At 34.1% G+C, this 21,451-nt stretch overlaps 1 protein-coding gene across 2 annotated transcripts in view; it reads right to left on the bottom strand.

Moving 5' to 3' along the window:
* Positions 1-3,026: 3,026 nt before the first annotated feature.
* Positions 3,027-21,451, bottom strand: part of LOC123705219 (MAGUK p55 subfamily member 7) — a 68,085-nt gene continuing 49,660 nt past the window's right edge. For both annotated transcript variants that reach the window (XM_045653914.1, XM_045653915.1), the window contains one exon: positions 3,027-21,381. In XM_045653914.1, the coding sequence (XP_045509870.1) occupies positions 21,205-21,381 (177 nt within the window). In that variant the 3' untranslated portion in view covers positions 3,027-21,204. The remainder of the gene's footprint in view (positions 21,382-21,451) is intronic.

Genomic DNA, 21,451 nt, shown 5'->3' with positions numbered 1-21,451 from the left:
ATCACAAAGCGTCAATTGCGATGGCTGCCATTCAAAAATCGGCATTCCAAATGCTTGAACACCTATCCTATTTTTTAGATCTAGCTCTTATTTACTTTTATCTCTTTCCTCGGCACAAGAAACACTTTCTTAGCAATAAATTATTTTAAGACGACAGCGAAGTGATGGCCGCGTGGAGGGGTTTTTGTGGATGAAGACGTCAAAGTTTTTTTTTAAGTTTAGGAAAAAATATTGAAATATATTTTCTAGTTAGAAGACTATCAAGAGAACTACATAATTATTATAACTGTAATGACCTTGTTTAATATTGATTATCATTACTTTTGGATCAACCCGTGTACATGGGATATTCGTTTCTCATACTAAATGTATGGGAGGGTTTCAAGTAAATTTTTTAGATATTTCTCGTTTTATTTTTAAAAATTTATTATGGCCATTTTACTCATTAGGTTAAATACTTTCGATATCAGTTTAAAGTTTTTTGATATCTGTAATAGTTACGTAATAATCGCCTGTGCACACTTAACGATTACACCCTGTATAGTCCTGGTTCTTTAGTTTAAGGGCAGTTGTGCACTTGTAATAGCAGTTGTAACATCAGTTCAACACATTATAATACAAGCTTACAGTCGAGTCAAGTGTTTCATTACCACCAACCATTGCAGGTGGAATTTCGTAAAACTACATAAATAGAAAGTATGTCATACTTTGTTATTTAGATTTCTATGGTCATACTACTGTAGATAGAAAATCTGGGATTAGTTAAGGAGGGTTTTCCTTTCATTTGATTTATCAAGATTGTTAGAGAGATTTCATCCTTATAATTATTGACCCTCGGTCGATGTAATAAAAGCAAGCGGTCGAACTTTAATAGTGGGTTCGATTCCCCGGTGTAGCAAGCGAATTTTTGGAAATCTTTGAATGCAGTTTTCTTTCTTAGATATCAATAGCAATGGAATGTTTTCTTTGTGTAAAATCTTCGTGTAAAGTACCTACTTACCTACTCTTCTTAATGCTGCAATTAACTCTGAATATTTTAAGGGTAATAACTAAAGATTCTTAGTCGAGTCTATGGGACTGAACATTTGCTGATATGCCTTATCTTCTTTTAATATATAAAATTCTCGTGTCACGGAGTTCGTTATTAACAATCTTCGAAATGGCTCGACCGATTTCAATGAAATTTTCTGTGTATATTAGGTAGACCTACCTACGAATCGAAACATCTATTTTTTATGTCCCAGGTCCCTAATATAAAAGGGTGAGACAGAACAACGTTTGCCGTATTAGGTAGTATTATTATGTTTATAGATTATGTTTTAGTGTAACTGGACTCTGTGTACCATACTTTCCACACCAGGCCTAGACAAATGGCAAAACGCCAGTCATCTACGTTTTCTATACTATGTAGAACTAGATATAAAAGTCCCAACTACCTAGCTGAAATTGGTATTTGGCTCAAAACATAATTAAAAATTAACTGTAGTTACGGTATTTGGAATAAAATTCTAAGTATAGAAATACTGAATCGTGTGCATATTTTGATGACTTTTTAAGTTATATCTCTGAATTCTGAATCAGTAGTTCGTAGGAAAAAAAATGTGAAATATTTCTGTGTTTGAAAAGTGATTCCTTTTTTAAATAACTTCAAACCTACAATCTACTATTTTGGTCAAGTGATTTTATAACAAAACTTACTGGTCTTTAAAATACCATTTTTTAACTTTCCCTTTATTCTTAATATATAATATAAATCTCGTGTCACAATGTTTGTCCTCAATGGACTCCTAAACCACTTAACCGATTATAATAAAATTCGTACACCATGTGCAGTTTGATCCAACTTGAGAGATAGGATAGATTTTATCGCGGAAATCCCTCGGGAACGGGAACTATGCGGGTTTTTCTTTGAAAACGCGGGCGAAGCCGCGGGCGGAAAGCTAGTGATATTATATTTTGAACAATTTTACCAATTTTCAGCTGGGCGGGAGTTCTAGTTTGACTTAGCAAAATATCGTAATCTTAGATCAATGCCATCAATTGCGGATTCCATTCTACTAGCATTTTTGTCATTTGCCAACCTGCAGATGTATTTGGTTTGTTTTGGATTTGATTTGATTTCACTGAATTATAATCTCTCAGAATATGCTCATCAGGCAGAAAAGTTTTTACTTTATCACAATTTTAATACTTCTCATTCTTAGTCTAATGAAATTTTACAAGGATTTTTAGTTTCCAGAGCCAGATTTCATATCTATAACTAGCTTTCCGCCCGCAGCTTCGCCCGCGTTTTCAAAGAAAAACCCGCATAGTTCCCGTTCCCGTGGGATTTCCGGGATAAAACCTATCCTATGTGTTAATCCAAGTTACCCTCTATATGTGTGCTAAATATCATTCAAATCCATTCAGTAGTTTTTACGTGAAAGAGTAACAAACATCCATACATCCATACTTACAAACTTTCGCCTTTATAATAGTAGTAGGATAAAAAAGTTTCAAATCCACCCAGCAGTTTGTTATAGCAATGTTTTAGGTGGTACAAACAGACACATGTTTCTTTATTTTCATTTCAGTTAATATCGGTACTTTTATTGTATTTAAAAAAAAATTGAAAACAATATTTTTATACTGTTCAGGGGTTCGAACCCTTCAGGATCAGATTAAGTGCATACCTTTACTGTCCTGTCCTGTTTGAGGATATGGTGCAATCATAATAATGTTATATTAAATTATAGGTATGGTTTTATTCATAGTTCAGATAAGCCTATCAGCTTAGACATTTTGATGTTCCACCGGGAATCGAACCCGAAGGTATGAAATGCTTAAGCTCTAATTATTATAGTCAAAGGATGAAGTCCATGACAAGATCTTTTGTCTATTTTTGAAACAGATAGTTCGATTCGGTATACATCTATGTGATTTAATTACTGAATAATATGTGTGTATGCTGTGTAGGTATATGTACCTATGTGTATATTTGACAAGGTGTATTCTTATTTAAGATTATAAGGAATAAAACACAATAATATTTTTTGTATTTTTATTGATAGTACAGTACAGTAAATAGGTCATTTTAGGCAGCGGATATTGAACTTTTGAAGAATTTTGGATTATAGACAAGTCATATATTCAGTGTTTTTCGCAACCGAAACAAATTAATACAAGAAATACGTAGGAAAGAGAATTACAATAAAGGTTTATAGTTTACAACATGAATTAGCTTTAGAATTTTTTTTTTAGTCTTTGAAGCAGAAGATGACATAGAATCACAAGTAAGACGGGACAAAAGTTCAAAATCCCGAGCAGAAATTACAATAGCACAATTGATAATACAGGAATGTTGCCGGTTTCCAAAGATTTACATTAAATAAAACACATCTTGAATATAAATCAAATACAATAATTACACTTATAATACACATAGATTCTTACACTAAAATACAATTTGAAACATTATAACGTACAATTAATAATTTTAAACAATGACAACATCAAATACATTTACTTAAATTATAACACAATAGCTGTGAATAAATAAATAAATCATTGAGATCACATAATACTAACGAAAGAAACCACAAATGATAGCTATTAGTTAGACCAGAATAGCTTACATAGCGAAGAGAGTCAGGAATCTGAAGGTCTGATAATACGTGATCAGAACAGAGAAAAGATTCGAAAGTCAACTTCAGGGTCTGTCTCGACACTAATCAGATGTGCATCCACGATCCCTACTAAGATAACGATAAACCTGTTCTTTAGGCGTTGCTTTATCTATTATCCTTAGGAAACTACACGCGTAATTATGTTTCACCCCTACATTGAAAGAAATAAAGAGAACTCCAATAAGCCGATAGATTTTGAGTATTAGGCCCGACGTGAAACAGATGAGCAAGTAAAGGTCGCAATTGAGTCCTAGATATAGATTTATAGAAGATTTGTGCAAAATAACGTCTTTTAGACAAATTGCAATAACGAAGTCAAGCAAACTTTTAGGGTAATATAGATGAGTATCTATTATACTGAATTAAGACAAAATATACCAGTTAGCAGAAGAAAATAATCTACGTAGATCAATCGAAAATAATGTTTCTACTGCTAAGTAAAATTCTTAATCATAACTCCCAAAATATATCTACAGTTAAAGGTCCCGAACGGGTTTAATAGATTTAAATAATAGTTTTTCTCTATACACAGTAAAAATATTCTATACGTAACGAAATAATCAAGACTTTGGTAGCAATTAATGAGCTAAGAAAAATAGAATTAATATGAATAAAGAGTAACATTAAATAATCTATCACTGAGTACACGATAATTATTATACACCAAATTATTCTAAATGTTAGACAAGTGAGTATTTTTGGATAGCGAAATTGTAACTTGAAAAACGAAGGTGTGGACGACAGAAGAGAAGGGAAATGGGTGCCCAGATCTTTCCCTGATTGCAAACGTGCAAGTAACTTTACGGGCCCTCTTCACAAGGGGCAGAGTTGGGCGAGTAGAGGTAATCGCTATAGTATAGGTGGTAAACATTATTATAGGTGGTAAACATTGACGATCATTTGTTGGACCAACGCTCTCGGTTGCGAAGAGAGCCCATCAGATTAAGACGATATTATCAATCCACCGAGTCGACCCACTGTGAGGGAAAGACGAAAACCGGCAGGAGCATGAGTGTTCGTAAAGTGACAGTGAAAGATATATCAAGGTAAGCATTTTTTTATTAAAGACGTGGAATTTAGTGGAAAGACGAGTTTTGTGCAGTATCAACAAAAATTACGGTAACCAGCTAAATGATAAAACCGTTAACGATGTTATGTAGAAATTCATAATGAACATAATCATTAACGGAACTCTTCTACATACGCAGCGAAAAAAATAACTAAATGTTACAATAAACAAACACTAAATTATTATTCTCTAAAATAATACAAAATATATTACAATAAAGAATACAGGGAAGTTATACAGGGAAGTGCACAGGGAACAAGATTAGGGTTAGGGAAATTTTAGAATTTAGTGAGAGGTAGGTGTGGTGAAGGAGAAAGGGAAGAAAAGGAGGGAAAGGAGAATAAAATCACAAGTGCAAAGAGATAGACCGTAGAAATATCCCTTAGTGGGAAAAACATATACATATCAAATGCAGTAAATTTGAAGTCGGATAATTACAGTACATCTCTGTACCAAGTTCATAGAAACAGTTTACAACAGCAAACCAGCAATTTATAAAATGAAACGGAAAGAGAAACTTTCGAAGAATTGAACAAGTACGAAAGGGTGTGTCGGAAATTGTGCATAAAGTGCAACGGAGGGGAAGTGTGAGAAATAGGTGCCGGAAGGTGACAAGGAATTATAAACATCAATAAATAAGGGATTGTAGGACGATGAAGCTCAAGTTCATTAAAAAAAGTGCAATAAAATTAGTACGACGTCGAAGTGAGTTACTGAAATCCCTGTCCTGGGAGGGAGATGAGCAAGTTTGAAATTCATGTAGGGGAGAGGTAAGGTAAATTGAAAATATTGAAATAAAGTACAGAACTGTGCAACGTCAATACTGAAATTCATAGGAAATCGAAATAGAACGAGTGCATAGGTGAGATTATACAAGTGTAACAATTAAAATTGAAGACATTAAAAAAGTGCAGATGATCACAGTAAATAATAATGGAAATAAGTGCGAAGACACTGACATAATCGTGAAGGAAGACGAGAGATTTAAAGTGGGGGAAATACGCGATAGAGGAAATGGAAATTGAAGTCAAATTAAAAACTGCGTGAAGAGGAAGAGCTAACCACAGAGATAGAGGGAAACAAAAAAGGAAAATCGGGCCCCCGGATCTCCCACACCATTTTGGACAAGAGTGACACGAAGAAATGACACTCTTGCCCATTTCGGTATCTGTGGGGTCGTGGTACTTCCCCGGACGAGCCGGCCCTGAAGAGGTGCGAAGGCTTGGCTCTACCACGTAAAGCAACGCAACCGCAAGGGTGAACTCACGAAGCGATGTTGCTAAACGTCAAAAATTTGTATGTGACACCAAAAAAATATTAGTACAGCTCACAAACCACATTGCTCCTGCTTCATGTCATAGTATTATTACAGAAAAGAGTTCCCAATGAAACTGTAAGAAAGTAACAGTGTCATTGAACGTCCAATGATAATTTCGTTATCCAAAAACACATTTAAATAACTTAGTGACACGTCCACCTAACAATTAAGCTGCATATAAAGGGTCCATAATGTCAATGACGATACACAATACCTACAAAAGATATAATAATTTAAATGTTACCTTATACTCGTAGTAGACGACTACAAAACGTTCATTATAATAATATATGATGTTGAGATAAACCACAAATTCTTACAATTATACAGTGTACTAAGAACAGTAGCATGAGTAATATACTTATATTTTTTTATAAATCTTATTATATTAAACGAAGTAGCCACTTCATATACCTACGCTATTGAATAGTTAGCAATGTTTCCTCGTTCTTATTAATTAATATCCAATAATTATATGGATAAAGTTAAATCTATCAGGTAAAGAGCAATGGATTATACCGTAAATAGCTATATCTATGAATATGCAATATATACTTATATTAATATATTGGAGTTATAATCCAAATTTAGACTAGTTAAAAATCTAATGAACCTGATGACTTTCAATGTACATTTTCAATTATGTGTGCGAGCGACACTACTACAATTTTATATTTGCTGCGCGTTCTTTGACTCGCAAAAAGAGGAGGTAGACCGAGATGTTCTCCTTCATACGTGATTAGAGTTTCGTACGAGGGCGGTATACACAGCACCATCGCGTTACATGAAAGATCTTAAGAGTCAATGACCATCATTTTTCTATGCAATTCTACCCCTCCAAGGTCTTAAATGGAAGAGCTAGAAAACTAACGAATACAGCTGACACCGGATTCTTACGGGAATGCTCAGCATATATATCAGTAAGTGTTGGTTGTTTAACCCAAAGGTGTTCCATTGATCATTTACGCAACTGCCTAGCCCGTTTACCCCTGCTTGGCCTTCCGTTAACACAATCTCCTGCTTTTTTACTACGTTCTGAACCGGTAATATCTTCCCTTTATAAAAAAATATCTATACACATTTATAATCAGACAAAACATTATAGTTGGAGTCTATAACTTTTGTCCTTATTGTAATGAGTGTCGGCACCGCACACAGCAATTTAATGCTATTCTTATAAAAAGATATTAAATTAATATTGACCGTTTATAATGTCAATCGTAAATCTAAAACTACTATTGAATTTCATAAATGTGAGCTATATCTTACTCGATCTAGCCTATTCGTTAGACACTAAGTGAGACAAGCCCGCGATGGTGAAGCAATGAGATATACTGAACGAGCGATAACATTGTAAGCACGCATCGTGTTCATATATGATGGCATCTAAATATAATATATTATAACCTTATCATGCATTACGCTAAAATGTGATTTCGCCCAAGACGTCACTGTCAGCAAAGGCACGATGTGTAGAGCGCGGATGATAAATAGCAGCGTATTATGTATCTTCACAGAACTGGCACGAATATCAACTAATCTTATACTCTGAATAATAATTTTATAACAACGTTTCGCCTTAATTGTAAAAAGTTTATCATCTGCCAGTTCAATGAAAACGTAGACATAAAATCACTTGCATACTAATTAATTATACTTATACTATACCGATATTAATTAAACCTCAAAAACGATCATCGCGAATCTGAACGATTGCGGAACTTACCCTAGATTATAGCTAATACTCGAATTGTCTCTTCTTTTAAATTATCGTAATGAATCAAATTTGTCAATTCATTACAATATAAACTGAATATTATAATATAAAATTAAAAAATACCGCTATAAAACTACTTCACATTCGGATATCAACCATCACCAGAGCTGTTACGATCTCAATTGGCATGCCTGTCGATAACTTAAGAAATCTTTGAAGTTGTAAAGAACATAATCATATTAATAAACTTTGCTAAAAAACTAAGTATAATTTTCCTTAAAAACGGAACGAAAAGATTTAAAGTCAGATAATATAAAGGACCAATCTTTCAATCGATGCCGTGGAACATGTAATACCTTCGATTAATTTTGTATAGAGAAATTATCAAAATATCGACATTATTCCTCGGTTATAAGTCTACCGATTGAGAAATTTGCCCTTAAGTAAATTATGATTATCTTTGAAAATACTTTGAATTTGAATACCTCAAACGACAGTCAATGTTATTACAATTAATAATTTCGAAACAAAATACCAAAATACACACTTGATTCGATTAAAAAAACTGGGAGACTTACTTCTTTTTAGAGTTTTCGAAATTAAAATTTAAGAAAAAATATTCATTTATATTCAAAATTAAATAAATCAATGTATTTGACCGAAAAAGAAATAGTTGGTGTTATTTAAATGTTTGTTTTTTGGTGAAACGTCGCGTGTCTACTCTAGCTCGATGAAAATCATTAAAAAAAAACTTATTAAATCTACTCTAGCGTCATGAAAATAATAAAAAAACTTATGAAAAAGGTATCTCGCTTCCTTTTTCTATAAAGTCAATACACCGCATAAGTTAAGGCAAAATTAAGGAATCGTTACTTAACCTTTATCCCTAGAAATATTATCACGAGGAGAACGATACTTAATTATAAAAAAGAAAGAGTGATATCGCAACCAATCTTTTTAATAATTAAGTACTCCAGATAAAAATTATTGCAAAAAAGTGGGGAAGGATTTCTTATTCCTTCAAGAAAGTCGACCACCGCATACGATTCTTGAACAACAAGAAATATCCCCGCATTAATTTCATTCGAATAAATATTATACATTTTCCTTAATATAAAAAAGAAAGAGGAAATCCGCATCCTGTCTCTTTAATAATAAGGATACCGCTGAAAAAATTTATCCGATAGAAACTAATTAGCTGCGTATATCGACTATAGTGAATGTTGCATCGGTTTCCTAGTGAGTGCTTGTTGCATCGGTTTTCTTCTTAGTGAGTGACTGTTGCATCGGATTTCTACCTAGTGAGTGCTTGTTGCATCGGTTTCCTTCTTAGTGAGTGAATGTTGCATCGGTTTTCTTCTTAGTGAGTGACTGTTGCATCGGTTTTCTACCTAGTGAGTGCTTGATGCATCGGTTTTCTTCTTAGTGAGTGAATGTTGCATCGGTTTTCTACTTAGTGAGTGCTTGTTGCATCGGTTTCGCCTAGTGAGTGAATGTTGCATCGGTTTTCTATCTAGTGAGTGCATGTTACATCGGTTTATTAGTGATTGCTGCATTGGCATACTAATTCTAATGCGAGGAAGCCAGATCTGTATTAAAAAGAAAGGGGAAATCCGCATCCTGTTTCTTCTGTAATAGAGATAGCCCCGCGTTGGTTTTATTTAGATGAAATCAAAAATAGTGAGATTCGGCACGCCGCGCCGCCTAACTGCCACCCACCGATACGAGGAATAACGACATCCCCGCTTTGATTTCATCCAAATAAAAATAGCGAGATGTTACATTCCCACCCTTACACCCTTTAAATAATAATTGCGAGGAACGATCGCTTACTTACAGAAAGAGGAACGTCGCATCCTCTTCCCTCTAAAATTTAAACGTACAGCATAACTTTTATTCAAATAATTTAATTAGAATAGTATACCCGCCAACACTTTTTCCAAAAAATTATTTGAATAAAAGGCATAGCTTAGTGAATCGCTGCGTAAAAAAATATACTATATCACGAGAAATCTGCTAATTTTACCGAACTAAAGTTATCGCGTCGCATATGTACATTTAATTCTAATAAAAACTAATTTATGTGTATCGTCGCATCCCTATTGCTACATCGATTTGAAAATAAATTAACGAGGAAATCCGCTTCCTTTAAAAATGAACTGGTACGGAGGTATTTTGTTTTCTCTTAAGCCTACAATTTAAAAACGAGGAACGTCGTATCCTCTTTTAAAAATAAAGTTAATCCGCGATGAACTAAGAAGAATAAATAAAAAGTAATTGCGTGTTTCACCAACGAACAAACTTTAAATATGATGAAATTAATATATACGGACAAGAGCTGACGGTTTCTATTGTCACGATAAAGTTGTTATATGAACAGAATCATCCAATAAATCATTAACTCACTATATTTATTTTTTGATCGAATCAAACTGCATAACCATTATTGTTTTAATTTGTGTAAATCAAAAATATTAACCAACATCCACAACATTAATCCGATTCTAACCAAAATTACGTAACCCACACCAAACGGATCTTAACCACCATCAAAACAAATATACGAAATACGTCGCACCAATATTTTGTGAATAAAAAATAATGACTGTCGTTTAGAGACGTATTTGATTGAAATTAAATAATTACCGAGGCATGGCACACAGCTTTCTAGTTCGCTATAAGATGACAACAACCCTTATCCTAATTATAATTATCTTAGAATTAATATATGACCAATTTCGATGGCCCGAATAGTTGCACAACCACACACATATGATGTGGATGTCTAATGATTAGATTCAGCAATTCATATCTGCATCCGTTGATTATGCAATTGTTGGAAATAATCATTAGAACATACACCTGTATATAGCCGGTCAACTATTCGTAATCTGTATCACTAATCACTATCCTTATTCTACTGAAACTGTTATCGTTCAAAGACGAGTTTCATCATTACCGATTATTGCATCAATTGGGGTCAAATCGTGGGTATCTACGCACCACGATAGCAAATGAAAAATAATGTCTAAAGCCTATACTATCGAAAATAAACGCTCTCACGAAAAAGCCTTACACTATCCGTTTTAGAAGTACTCGTTATATTAAACTTATCCTAGTGAAACTGTTACTATTTCTTCACGAGTTTCGACTTAATCTAATTCAGCATATTAAGGAATAATGTTTTGCAAAATTAAAAGATAACAAACAAAAATGCCTTATATTCCTTAAACTACGCGGGTATGCCCGATTTTTGCTGGCTGCTATACGTAAATAAATCAATACAAACATTACATATGAAATAATAATGTTCGTTAACTTGTTTATTTATATCAATTAAACTACGCTCACTTATGTACTGAATACGAACTCGAAAGTTATACTAAAAGAATTGGTATAAGAATTAGAACAATGAGAATCATAATTTTAATATATCAAAATTGTAAAAATTACTAGACAATACTGAAATGAGTCAAAGTTTAGAAGACGTAAGACGTTGCATAATCTGTGAAGGGGAGACAGAAGTAACCATCGCACAAAACATCATAAGAGCAAAGACCTTTCGCAGGCAATATGTCATGGAAGAAAAATACTATTTAACAAAATATAATCGAAACTGCCACAACAGTTGAAGTAATCCGGAGCATGAACCCTCCATCAAACTCTCACTGTAGTGGCGAGTATAGGTATACTTGACACAAAAAAATCAAGTGGAAGAAGATGTTTTCGAGGTAAGACTTTTTGGATAAACTTCAACAACAATAGGTGCAATTTGAATGAACGAATGTATGAATATGTGAAATGAAAGAATAATGAATCGATTAATGCATATGTAAATTAAAGACTTAATAAAACGCGTTTAACCATTATTTACCCAATGTTCGCTGTAAAGTGGTCGAAGCATCGGGTCGAAAAATAAATATAGAATAATGAAAAAACCGCATTTTAAAATATGAGCAGCCTTTAAATGCAAACGTATTGAGACGATGGGAGTGCAAAATCAACTTGATGCAGATGGTAATGCAGCAAAAGTAGTTGGTAAAATTACAATCAACACGACATGACATGAAGTGAACAGTGCACATAAACTTAAGATACAAGAATGAACACACAAATTTGCAAATACCTGATGAAAGCACTCGCTCAGGCATATCGCACGATTCATGAGTGCACACAAGACACATTAAGTTTATGTAAACAAGAGAAATGAGAACCGATGTTCAAAGGTTTAAAGTATAGGGAAGATTCGATCCTGACGGTTTTATTGGGGATACTTTGTGAACATTGATTGAACACAACAAAATGGTGTTGCATTTAAGAAATGTAAGTAAAATTTGCAAGAGGACGAAGTGCTCGATGAGTGCTGACGTGTATTTAACGGGTAAAAGATAGTGCAACAACGTAAAGTAGTAATATAACAATGGAAGGGGTAATTTCTTTTATCGTCGATATTATATGGAAGATATGATATCGCCTATTTATATTTTTGGTAAAATAAAACATGGAAGTAGGAAGTAGAGACCCTTCACAGATACAAAAGTCAATACAAACAACCTGCTTGCTAACATCACTTAAAACAGTACTGTTAGATGTTGGATGAAAATGGAAAAAATTAAGGAATAAGTAAATTTACTGTATCAACTTCCAAATCAGATGAACTCATCCCAACAAAAAAAAATACAAGAAATAAAAAATGCTACAACAGCAAAAAAGTGCTGGAGCATGAATTTTCCCCCTCAAACCATCACTGGGGGATAAAGAAAGAAAATCAAACACTTTTAAGAAATCACTCAATTGAAGAAAACCTATTTTTAACGACAATAATAAATACCAAATTAAATTAAGAACTGAAAATGCTACAACAGCCAAAAAGTGCTGGAGCATGAATTTTCCCCCTCAAACCATCACTGGGGGATAAAGAAAGAAAATCAAACACTTTTAAGAAATCATTCAATTGAAGAAAACCTATTTAAACGACAATAATAAATACTAAATTAAATTAAGAACTGAAAATGCTACAACAGCCAAAAAGTGCTGGAGCATGAATTTTCCCCCTCAAACCATCACTGGGGGATAAAAATAATAGAAGCATCGGATTGGCTTAAAGAATCATAATAATGAATATCAATGATATAAACAAACCAAAAAATACCAGGATTCAATAAAATATATCGACATAGATCATTAAACTAATCAAACATCCAAGAAAAATGAAACCTATTCTAAAATACCCGGCAGAAAGATATACGCTGAGAAGAAGACGTAGCCTACATAAGTATGTCGCAGACAATCTATATGATGATGCGGTAACATTTGTCGGTTTAAAAACAGCTCGCAGTTATGTATTATGGTTCTATTGGTTTTGTTGGTCAAACCTGGAAGTAGGAAAATCTGGTGGAACCTACACAGAAATGCTCCTTGACTTGCATCCTGCTGCCTTTGGAAGTTTGGGAAATCCCCAGCAAATTACATAACTGCGAACGTTGTTAGCTGACAACGCCGTATGTAAACGGCACAATCATCCAAATTACCCGCGACAAATATACAACGAGAACAATAACGTGAACCCTCCGGTGTGTCGATAAGATTACAGATACGCCCTTTAGGAATCTTGTTCAAATGTTACAAGTTGTATAATTACTCTACGAGAAGAGATAAAAGAAATGTAAAAGACAAACCCAATTTAAAAACGAAATTTAAAAACTGAAAAATGCTACAACAGCAAAAAGTGCTGGAGCATGAATTATCCCCCTCAAACCATCACTGGGGGATAAAGATAGGAAATCAATCACTTTTAAGAAATCATTAAATTGAAGAAAACCTATTTTAACAACAATAATAAATACCAAATTAAATTAAGTACAAAAAATGCTACAACAGCAAAAGTGCTGGAGCATGAATTTTCCCCCTCAAACCATCACTGGGGGACAAAATTAGAGGTTAAGAACACAAACACGTTAAAGAGAACCTTAGCAAGAAATAGCCTTAACTAGAGAAGAATCCTTACGTTGCACTCAATACAACATCTAGTAAAAAATCTACTCATTTTCTTCGTTAGTCACTACAGCTAAGGACAATCATCGCATCGACAGCTATAAGCTGGAGCTATATCCATTTTACCTACTCATAAGTCATAAACACCTCAACATCAACGAACACTTATATTTAATTAGCGAGATAGCACATCAATTGGCTTTATAATAATCGTCCCAGAGGGAAATGAAAAAGTAATAACAGAAAAGCTACGGGAAATAAACGCGTCACGCGCCATCTCGGTGGCGCGGTCTTCGCGTGTCTACTTTACATGTTATCAGGTTGCCCTTTTATCTCTATGTAGTTATGTACAACTAGTGACCGATCAACATGACTTATTACCTAGCTTACAATTAACTTTTATAATTAAGAAGATTTCTTCAATTGAAAAATGTTGATTTTATCGAAAGAAATGGACTCGAAATATTCACAATTTAAACTGATTGATATCATGAAATTGAATAAAATAATTTGTAAAGCAACCGAATCAAATTCCGAAAGTCGAAATTGTTACAGCAGTTGTGTTAATGATGTATTATTTAGCAGCGATTCAATCAATAACGAATGAAATGAACGAAATACAAAAAGAATGATAATAAATATCTTTCCTACTATAGATTGCCTTACATCTACAACAATTATAATAATTGCGGATTACGGATATACTTCATTTTTAGTATTGATTTTTAAGAATTGAAACATAGAAAATCTCAGTTTGTCCGGCAGTAGTAAGAAGGTGTCTCAGGGTGTCCCTAGAAGGGAGATAATCACTGAAGGATTGAAAGTTTAAGATAAATAAATTATTTTTGTAGCCACATTGATAGAATGGTGAAATGTAATAATTTGTTGAGTTGGGCAAGAGAATAGAGCTTCAAGTTCAATTAAAGAAGTTTGGAATAATTTTTGGAAGAACAGTCCTTTATCACAAAACAAAATGGGATCAGACAACCCTGATAAAGAAAAAATAGATGCAGTATGTATACGCGGAAGCTGGTAAGTACTAAATTAAAATGTATCAAAGTGGTCGACGGTCGCGCCTCAACCATCTTTGTGCATCAATTCTTCGATAACGTAAATTTTAAGCTATATCACCAGTGAAACTGCAATCCGTGCGCAATGCTAACGAATCAATAACTACTGAACGTTAACTACGTAAATACAATTCCATCCTTTATACCACACGTGTTGAGACAACATTAAACTAACATTCCGGTCGCGGAGTATCTTAACTTATAAGGCCCTAATCGAATGGCCACCTTAACACCTAGACGCTTATGTTATAATGAGTACATAAAGAGCTGCTGGTTAAATATTCTTAATATTAAAAACTACTAATAAAGACAAACATGCATGCACAAACTTGCAATATCACCGGGGCCTAGTGCTCAAGCCGGTTTGCACAAAATAATTGTGCATGCACATTTGCCACGTTGATTAGGTTGTGAGTAGCGGAGCGAAAATGTGACAATCTTAAACTATAAATGCCATATACAATAATGGCATAAGGCCGCGTTTCCATCTGCAAGTAAACTTCTGCGAGAACTTGGCGAGAACTGTCCGACAGTCTGTCTGACAGCAACTTGCACGTTTAATTCCGCGTTTCCACCTGCAAGTAGAAGTGCAAGTTGCTGTCAGACAGACTGTCGCGTCGGACAGTTCTCGCAGAAGTTTACTTGCAGATGGAAACGCGGCCTAAGGATATTGGCTCATAAATAGAACAAATATTAAGGACTATGACCGTGTTTCAATTTGCCTGGATTATAAAAAACAAAATTAATTTCAAAATAGCGACTATTTTTGCAGGTTATTGTCTTTTGGGAATTCATATGGAGGAACTGAACGAAACACATAATAAAGCCTACTCACTTATACAATTACGACTAAACCGCGACGGGACGTTAGTCCCCGCGATTGATTTATAGTTTTAGGAAGAGAATGATCGGTTGGGTTCAGGGTCCGAGGACATACATCAATCGACATATATCAAGATATACATCCGATAAATATTGATCAAGCTGAGTTTGATGATATTCCAATGGTTTTTCAATACAAAATTATTTGAATGACTCAAAAATCTTAAAGAAGATCTTTATGATTTGATTTTAAAGACCTAAATCAATAAAACATTAAAAAAGTTTTATGTATTGTTTTTGATAATCTTAGCATGTTTATGTAACACATATGCAAAAAGTATTCAAAAATAAATAAAGTAAAATATGGTTTTCCTGTAAAATTTAAATATATCAAACTTGAGATATCATATCGGCTATATATCATAAACATACGATATTCTTAAAAAATATCGGATATTTTCGAACCCTGATTTTTTTTTTTATTTTATTTTTTTTTTACTACGTCATAAGTACCTACTAACTAATTACATACGACTAACAATATTCAGACCTTAGTCCGCGCATTTGCTGAATGAAATGATCAATAAGTTTACATAATAAAGAACAAAATATAATGGAGCCCTACTAAATTATAAACTACGACTGTACCGCGCTCGAACATTCGTCCAAATGTGAGATTACCTCATAGTATGGGGAGGAGAACGATAAATTAGTTGCGTAATAAGGAAAACAGTTACCAATAATTATTTAAAAAAAACTAAACCATTAAATTGTCAAACCGAGACTAAATTGAAATGGGACTAAACGAGACGCACCGGCTTCCAAATAAAAAAGAATAATCATCAGTGGCATTGAGAACCTCCTCCTTTTTTTGAAGTCGGTCGAAACTATAAGGGACCTTAGTTACTAATATATTACGACTAAATCGCGACGGGACGTTAGTCCCCGCGATTACATTTTTTGTTTTCAGGAAGAGAACGATCGATTAGATCAAGGTTCGAGGACATACATCCGTGGATATATATCAAGATATACATCCGATAGATATCAATTGGTGACATATATCCAATGTTTTTTCAATACAAAACTTATTTAAAAATTAAAGAAATTTTTTTTTATAAAAAATATGTTTTAACGTTTTTTTTTTTTTTGTAAATGAAGTTATGATTTTAAGTACCTAAATAAGTCGTATGAATGAGTAACACACGCAGTAGTTAATAAAATCATAATATGGATTTCCAGCAAAATTGATAAATATCAAACTTGAGATATCATATCGGCTATATATCATAAACATACGATATTCATAAAAAATATCGGATATTTTCGAACCCTGAATATTTTTTTTTTATTTTTTTGTTTTTTTTTCTTACTATCTAATGCCTATTCACTAAAAACCTACAACTATATCGCGTTTGGTTACTATTCCGCGCGAATTATTTTATTATGAGGAAGAGAAAGATCGATAGGTAACACTTATATTTTATTGCATAGATACACAAAATATTCAATAGTTTTTAGAGAAATATATAAATAATTAAATTTAATAAATAACAATAAATACGAATAACATAGAGAGTGATACTAATATAGTAGTTAAATATGAGTAAATACAAATTAGTATGAAATATAATAGATAGATGATACTTAAACTACGTCTGAAGTTTTGTAGTCGTCTATTATAAGAGTATTATAAGTAATTATAGATGTGTCGATTATTTGAGTTTAAACGTTTGCAAACGGAAACAAGAAGAGGAAAAATCACTCCTATATGAATTATTATAAACATTTACACATTCTACGATTTCTGAAGTTATGTAGTCATCCTTAACCTTAAATAATAAATACCTAACTATGCCTATAGATAATAATAAATACGAAATATTTAGACTTCACATATAGAAATCAAAATAGAATTAAAACGACAATATTGAATTATAATTATGACATGCCTATATCGATTATAGTAGTTATAAATCTATCACGATCACGTGACCGTTTAAAAAATAATCAACCACTCGTTCCCCAATCCTTCAAATGGTAAATAAAGACGGTAACAACAATGAGATCAAAGAAATTTCCATTAGTTTGCCAAAGTAGGAAAAAGATGGATAGTGTTTATAGAATTATGTCTGTACTGCATTAACGTAGCGATAAACCAGTAATGAACCGACAACCCCTTAAAAAATCATATGTCCGATATTAAATAATGATCCTTTAATTACGCAACAAACCCAACCACTAATCAGTTTAAAATATTATAATCAAATGAACATCAAAATTCAACCAAATGAACGTCGAAACAAGTATACGCATAAAATTATAGAACAGCTGCGATCCGCGGTTTCACCCGCGTGGCTCCGCTCCTGTTGGTCTTAGCGCAATTTATTTATTTATTTATTTATTCAGACGCACCAATAATAGCGTAATGTTATATAACCTTCCTCGATAAATGGGCTTTCTAACACCAAAAGATTTTTCAAATCGGACCAGTAGTTCCTGAGATTAGTGCGTTCAAACAAACAAACAAACTCTTCAGCTTTATAATATTAGTATAGATTAGAACCGAAAAGAACCCGAGGTTGCCAGCCCATCCCTGCCGAAAGGGATAGTAGGAGAAAATATAGAAATAAGTGATCCGGCTCCGGTCTTTTTGCCCTCCACGCCCGAGAGACCGCGACGTGTCTTCGCCATTATCCTGCTAACGATCTTTCGTTGTGAAGTGACAGTCACAGACTACTTGTGACCCCACTTCCACCATAAAACTGTCATCAAGCGAATGGCGAACACACGTAACCGCCGCCCGGCCCACCCCCGGATCCTAGTCACTTACTCCTATAAAATTTTCTACTATAAAATCAGACTTCTGGAACAAGGCACTGGTAAGTCCTACGGTGTATGTAATAAGTGTTAAAAGTACGGCTCACAGTACTTAAAACCTTTTACAAAATGGCGACACTTTCCATCTCTTTTCCGCATCGCTTCCGATAGTGAATATGCATTAGAGATTAGCGCGAGCGTCTTTGACGAATATTAGTTTAAAGACAAAGTATGTAGTAACAATAATAATCATTACAACTGAAGAAAATAGCTTCAAATTTTCCCACAGGAGAAACTGCGTAAGTCCCTTTCAGCGCATTTGTTCTTACAAAATTTGTGGAAAATGTGTGTTTTTGTTTTTTTTTTTATGTAGACTGACGCGGACAACGCTGGTACAAAATTAAAATGATAAGACCACAAAACGAATTTATACAACAACTTTAACTGAGAGTTATGTTGTTGAAATACGAAGAACTGCAACGGCAAGGGCTATAAGTTGTTGTTATATTTCCTATTATCTCAACTCGAATAAAATTTTATACGTCATCTATTAACATAGACAACAACAAAATAATACACAGAACCGTCTTATTTCCATTCAACGAGTCGATGGTAAAGAATAACAACTTTCCCAGAACATACAGTACCGAGAGAACTATATAATAGAGTTATTACATAATGTTACGCAGGTAACTATGGTACCTACCTAAGATTATGACTACGGCCTTACAATCTAAATAACTACTATTATATTGAACGTCTCTCATATCCGTGAAGATATAATTTGTAAAACGACATCGGCATACGGCCAGTTAGAACGACAGTATCCTACGTCACCCCATATTATATTAACTACGTTTTTAAGTACACGCATAAGTTGATGTGCAAGAAATAACCGATAATTAATCAAATTTTGTCAAAGAATTTTATTGAACTGTAAATGAATAAGTGCGCAGAAAGTGAACGACGATAACCTTGCAAAACTTTCACAAAACCCTAACGCACCCGTGCAGCTCGGGGTTAGTCCATCAATTATCGCTTTAGCCGCGTACTTCGCCGATCACAAAACAAATGGCCGAAAAAATTAACCCAACAATTGTTTAAAACCAAAACCAGAAAAACCGAGTAAATCGCGTGTACTTAAACATTTACTTTTATCGGTTAAGCCTATCGAATGGTGCAATTAAGTTACACGTAATTGTTATATTAATATTAACCATCAACACATTTCTACACACTTATACTAAGAAACATGTTGCTGGTGCTAATGTAATTAACTACATAACTAGAGAATATTGAGTATATGTTATGGTGAGTAAATATCCTTAACCTACTAAATACTACGTAATACACTAAACACACATAACTACGATTATTAAAAATTACCGATTATTATATGAAGAAAAAATCCAATATTATTATGACTATATTATTAAGAGTAAGTGAAAAGTTTTAGGGATTAAACAATAAGATGTTAACAACGGTAGGTGTTCATACCGTATTGACATTTGGGGGACAATGTGAAAGAAACATTGACGAAGGAATAAATTGGTGAAACAATTATTTGGAACTTGATACTAAAACTAACAAACGAACGGGAACCTGAACAAACGAGATCAAAACTGTAACCAAATGACGAAATCTAAAGTCATCAAGAAAAGGTACAAATAAGCCGAATGAGTAGCAGTCCGTTGAAAAAAACGTTTAGAATTTAAGAGATAATAAAACATTTCAATATAATAAACCCGTAAATATACAATAAATATAATAAATTAAGATAATAACGTTAAACGAAATCGAGATCATTGTCTTTGGAAAGTTGTAAGTACATTATTTGGTATAAGGCATTCATCAGCCACGCGAGCAAATTGATTTTCCAATTTGCACGACATACGGCTTGGTCAAACCAAGCGGGTGGAGGAGCGACACGCTAGTCGTAGCGAACGCTCTTTGTATTGTCAAATATAACCAAATAAGCATCGTCATACCATTTGCCAGAGTGTTAGCCTATTTGAGCAATTCCAGTAGGAAGAAACACTATGACTAGATGGTAAATATAAACTAAATAAATTAACTGAAGCGGTGTTCTCGCAAGTGGTATGGCGATTGGTTTCAGCGGTATTGTCTATGTTGTTACTTATTGCATAAACCAGCATTTAGATAGCCAATGCGACCGCAAACGCACGAATCCATCCCGTCATTAAGCCCAAATGTAACCCAAATTTTGTCCCCATAAAGACGTTGAACAATTCGTAAAATTAAAGTTGGCAACTTCATAATAAAAATCTAACTTAAATCGGCGTTACATCCCAAATAATAATGTGCAATGTTAATTACTAAGCATAATTTTCGAAAAATTTACTGTTTCTGTACCATCATATGAACAAGAGTGAAGTATAAAATAGAGCATTGTATTCAAATCGTTCGTTTAAGGCTGATCCACACGCACTGTCGGCGCGTGGGCCGGCCCGTGTGAACCAGCCCGTAGCGCCGCCGCAGCGCGTCCATGTTCCCGACTCGATCACGCGGCCGGCGGCGCACCCATACCCCTCCCCCTCCCCGTACCCCTACCCGTACCGACCGTTACCGTACTAAATTCGCGAACCCTGTACGTTTCTCGTCATTGGCTATCCGATACTGCGAGGGAACTAATTAACAATAATATATGCGGCAAAAATATATCGAAAGCATTGTAAATTCGCTAAGTCTGACCGTGTGACGTATACCAACTATTGCACCCAGGAGGCGGGGACCCAGAGCGGCTCGGACTGCACGCGCCAGGACGCTTTCAGAAGTTGAGACAGGGCGCCTGCTAAATCCTCATTGACGATCTCTTCGTCGAACATATAGCCGTACAAGAAGTTGATGCGAGTGGACGAACGAACTATGTCGTGGAATTCCTCTTCCTGCAACAAAATGCCGGGTCAAATACTCCGTTGGGTAGCGTCGAAGAGTCGAATATGTAGCAATAAGGCA

Source organism: Colias croceus, chromosome Z (genome assembly GCF_905220415.1).
Source record: "Colias croceus chromosome Z, ilColCroc2.1".
Taxonomy (NCBI): Eukaryota; Metazoa; Arthropoda; class Insecta; order Lepidoptera; family Pieridae; genus Colias; species Colias croceus.
Note: the sequence above shows the minus strand (reverse complement) of the source record. Positions and strands in the feature narration are given on the sequence as shown.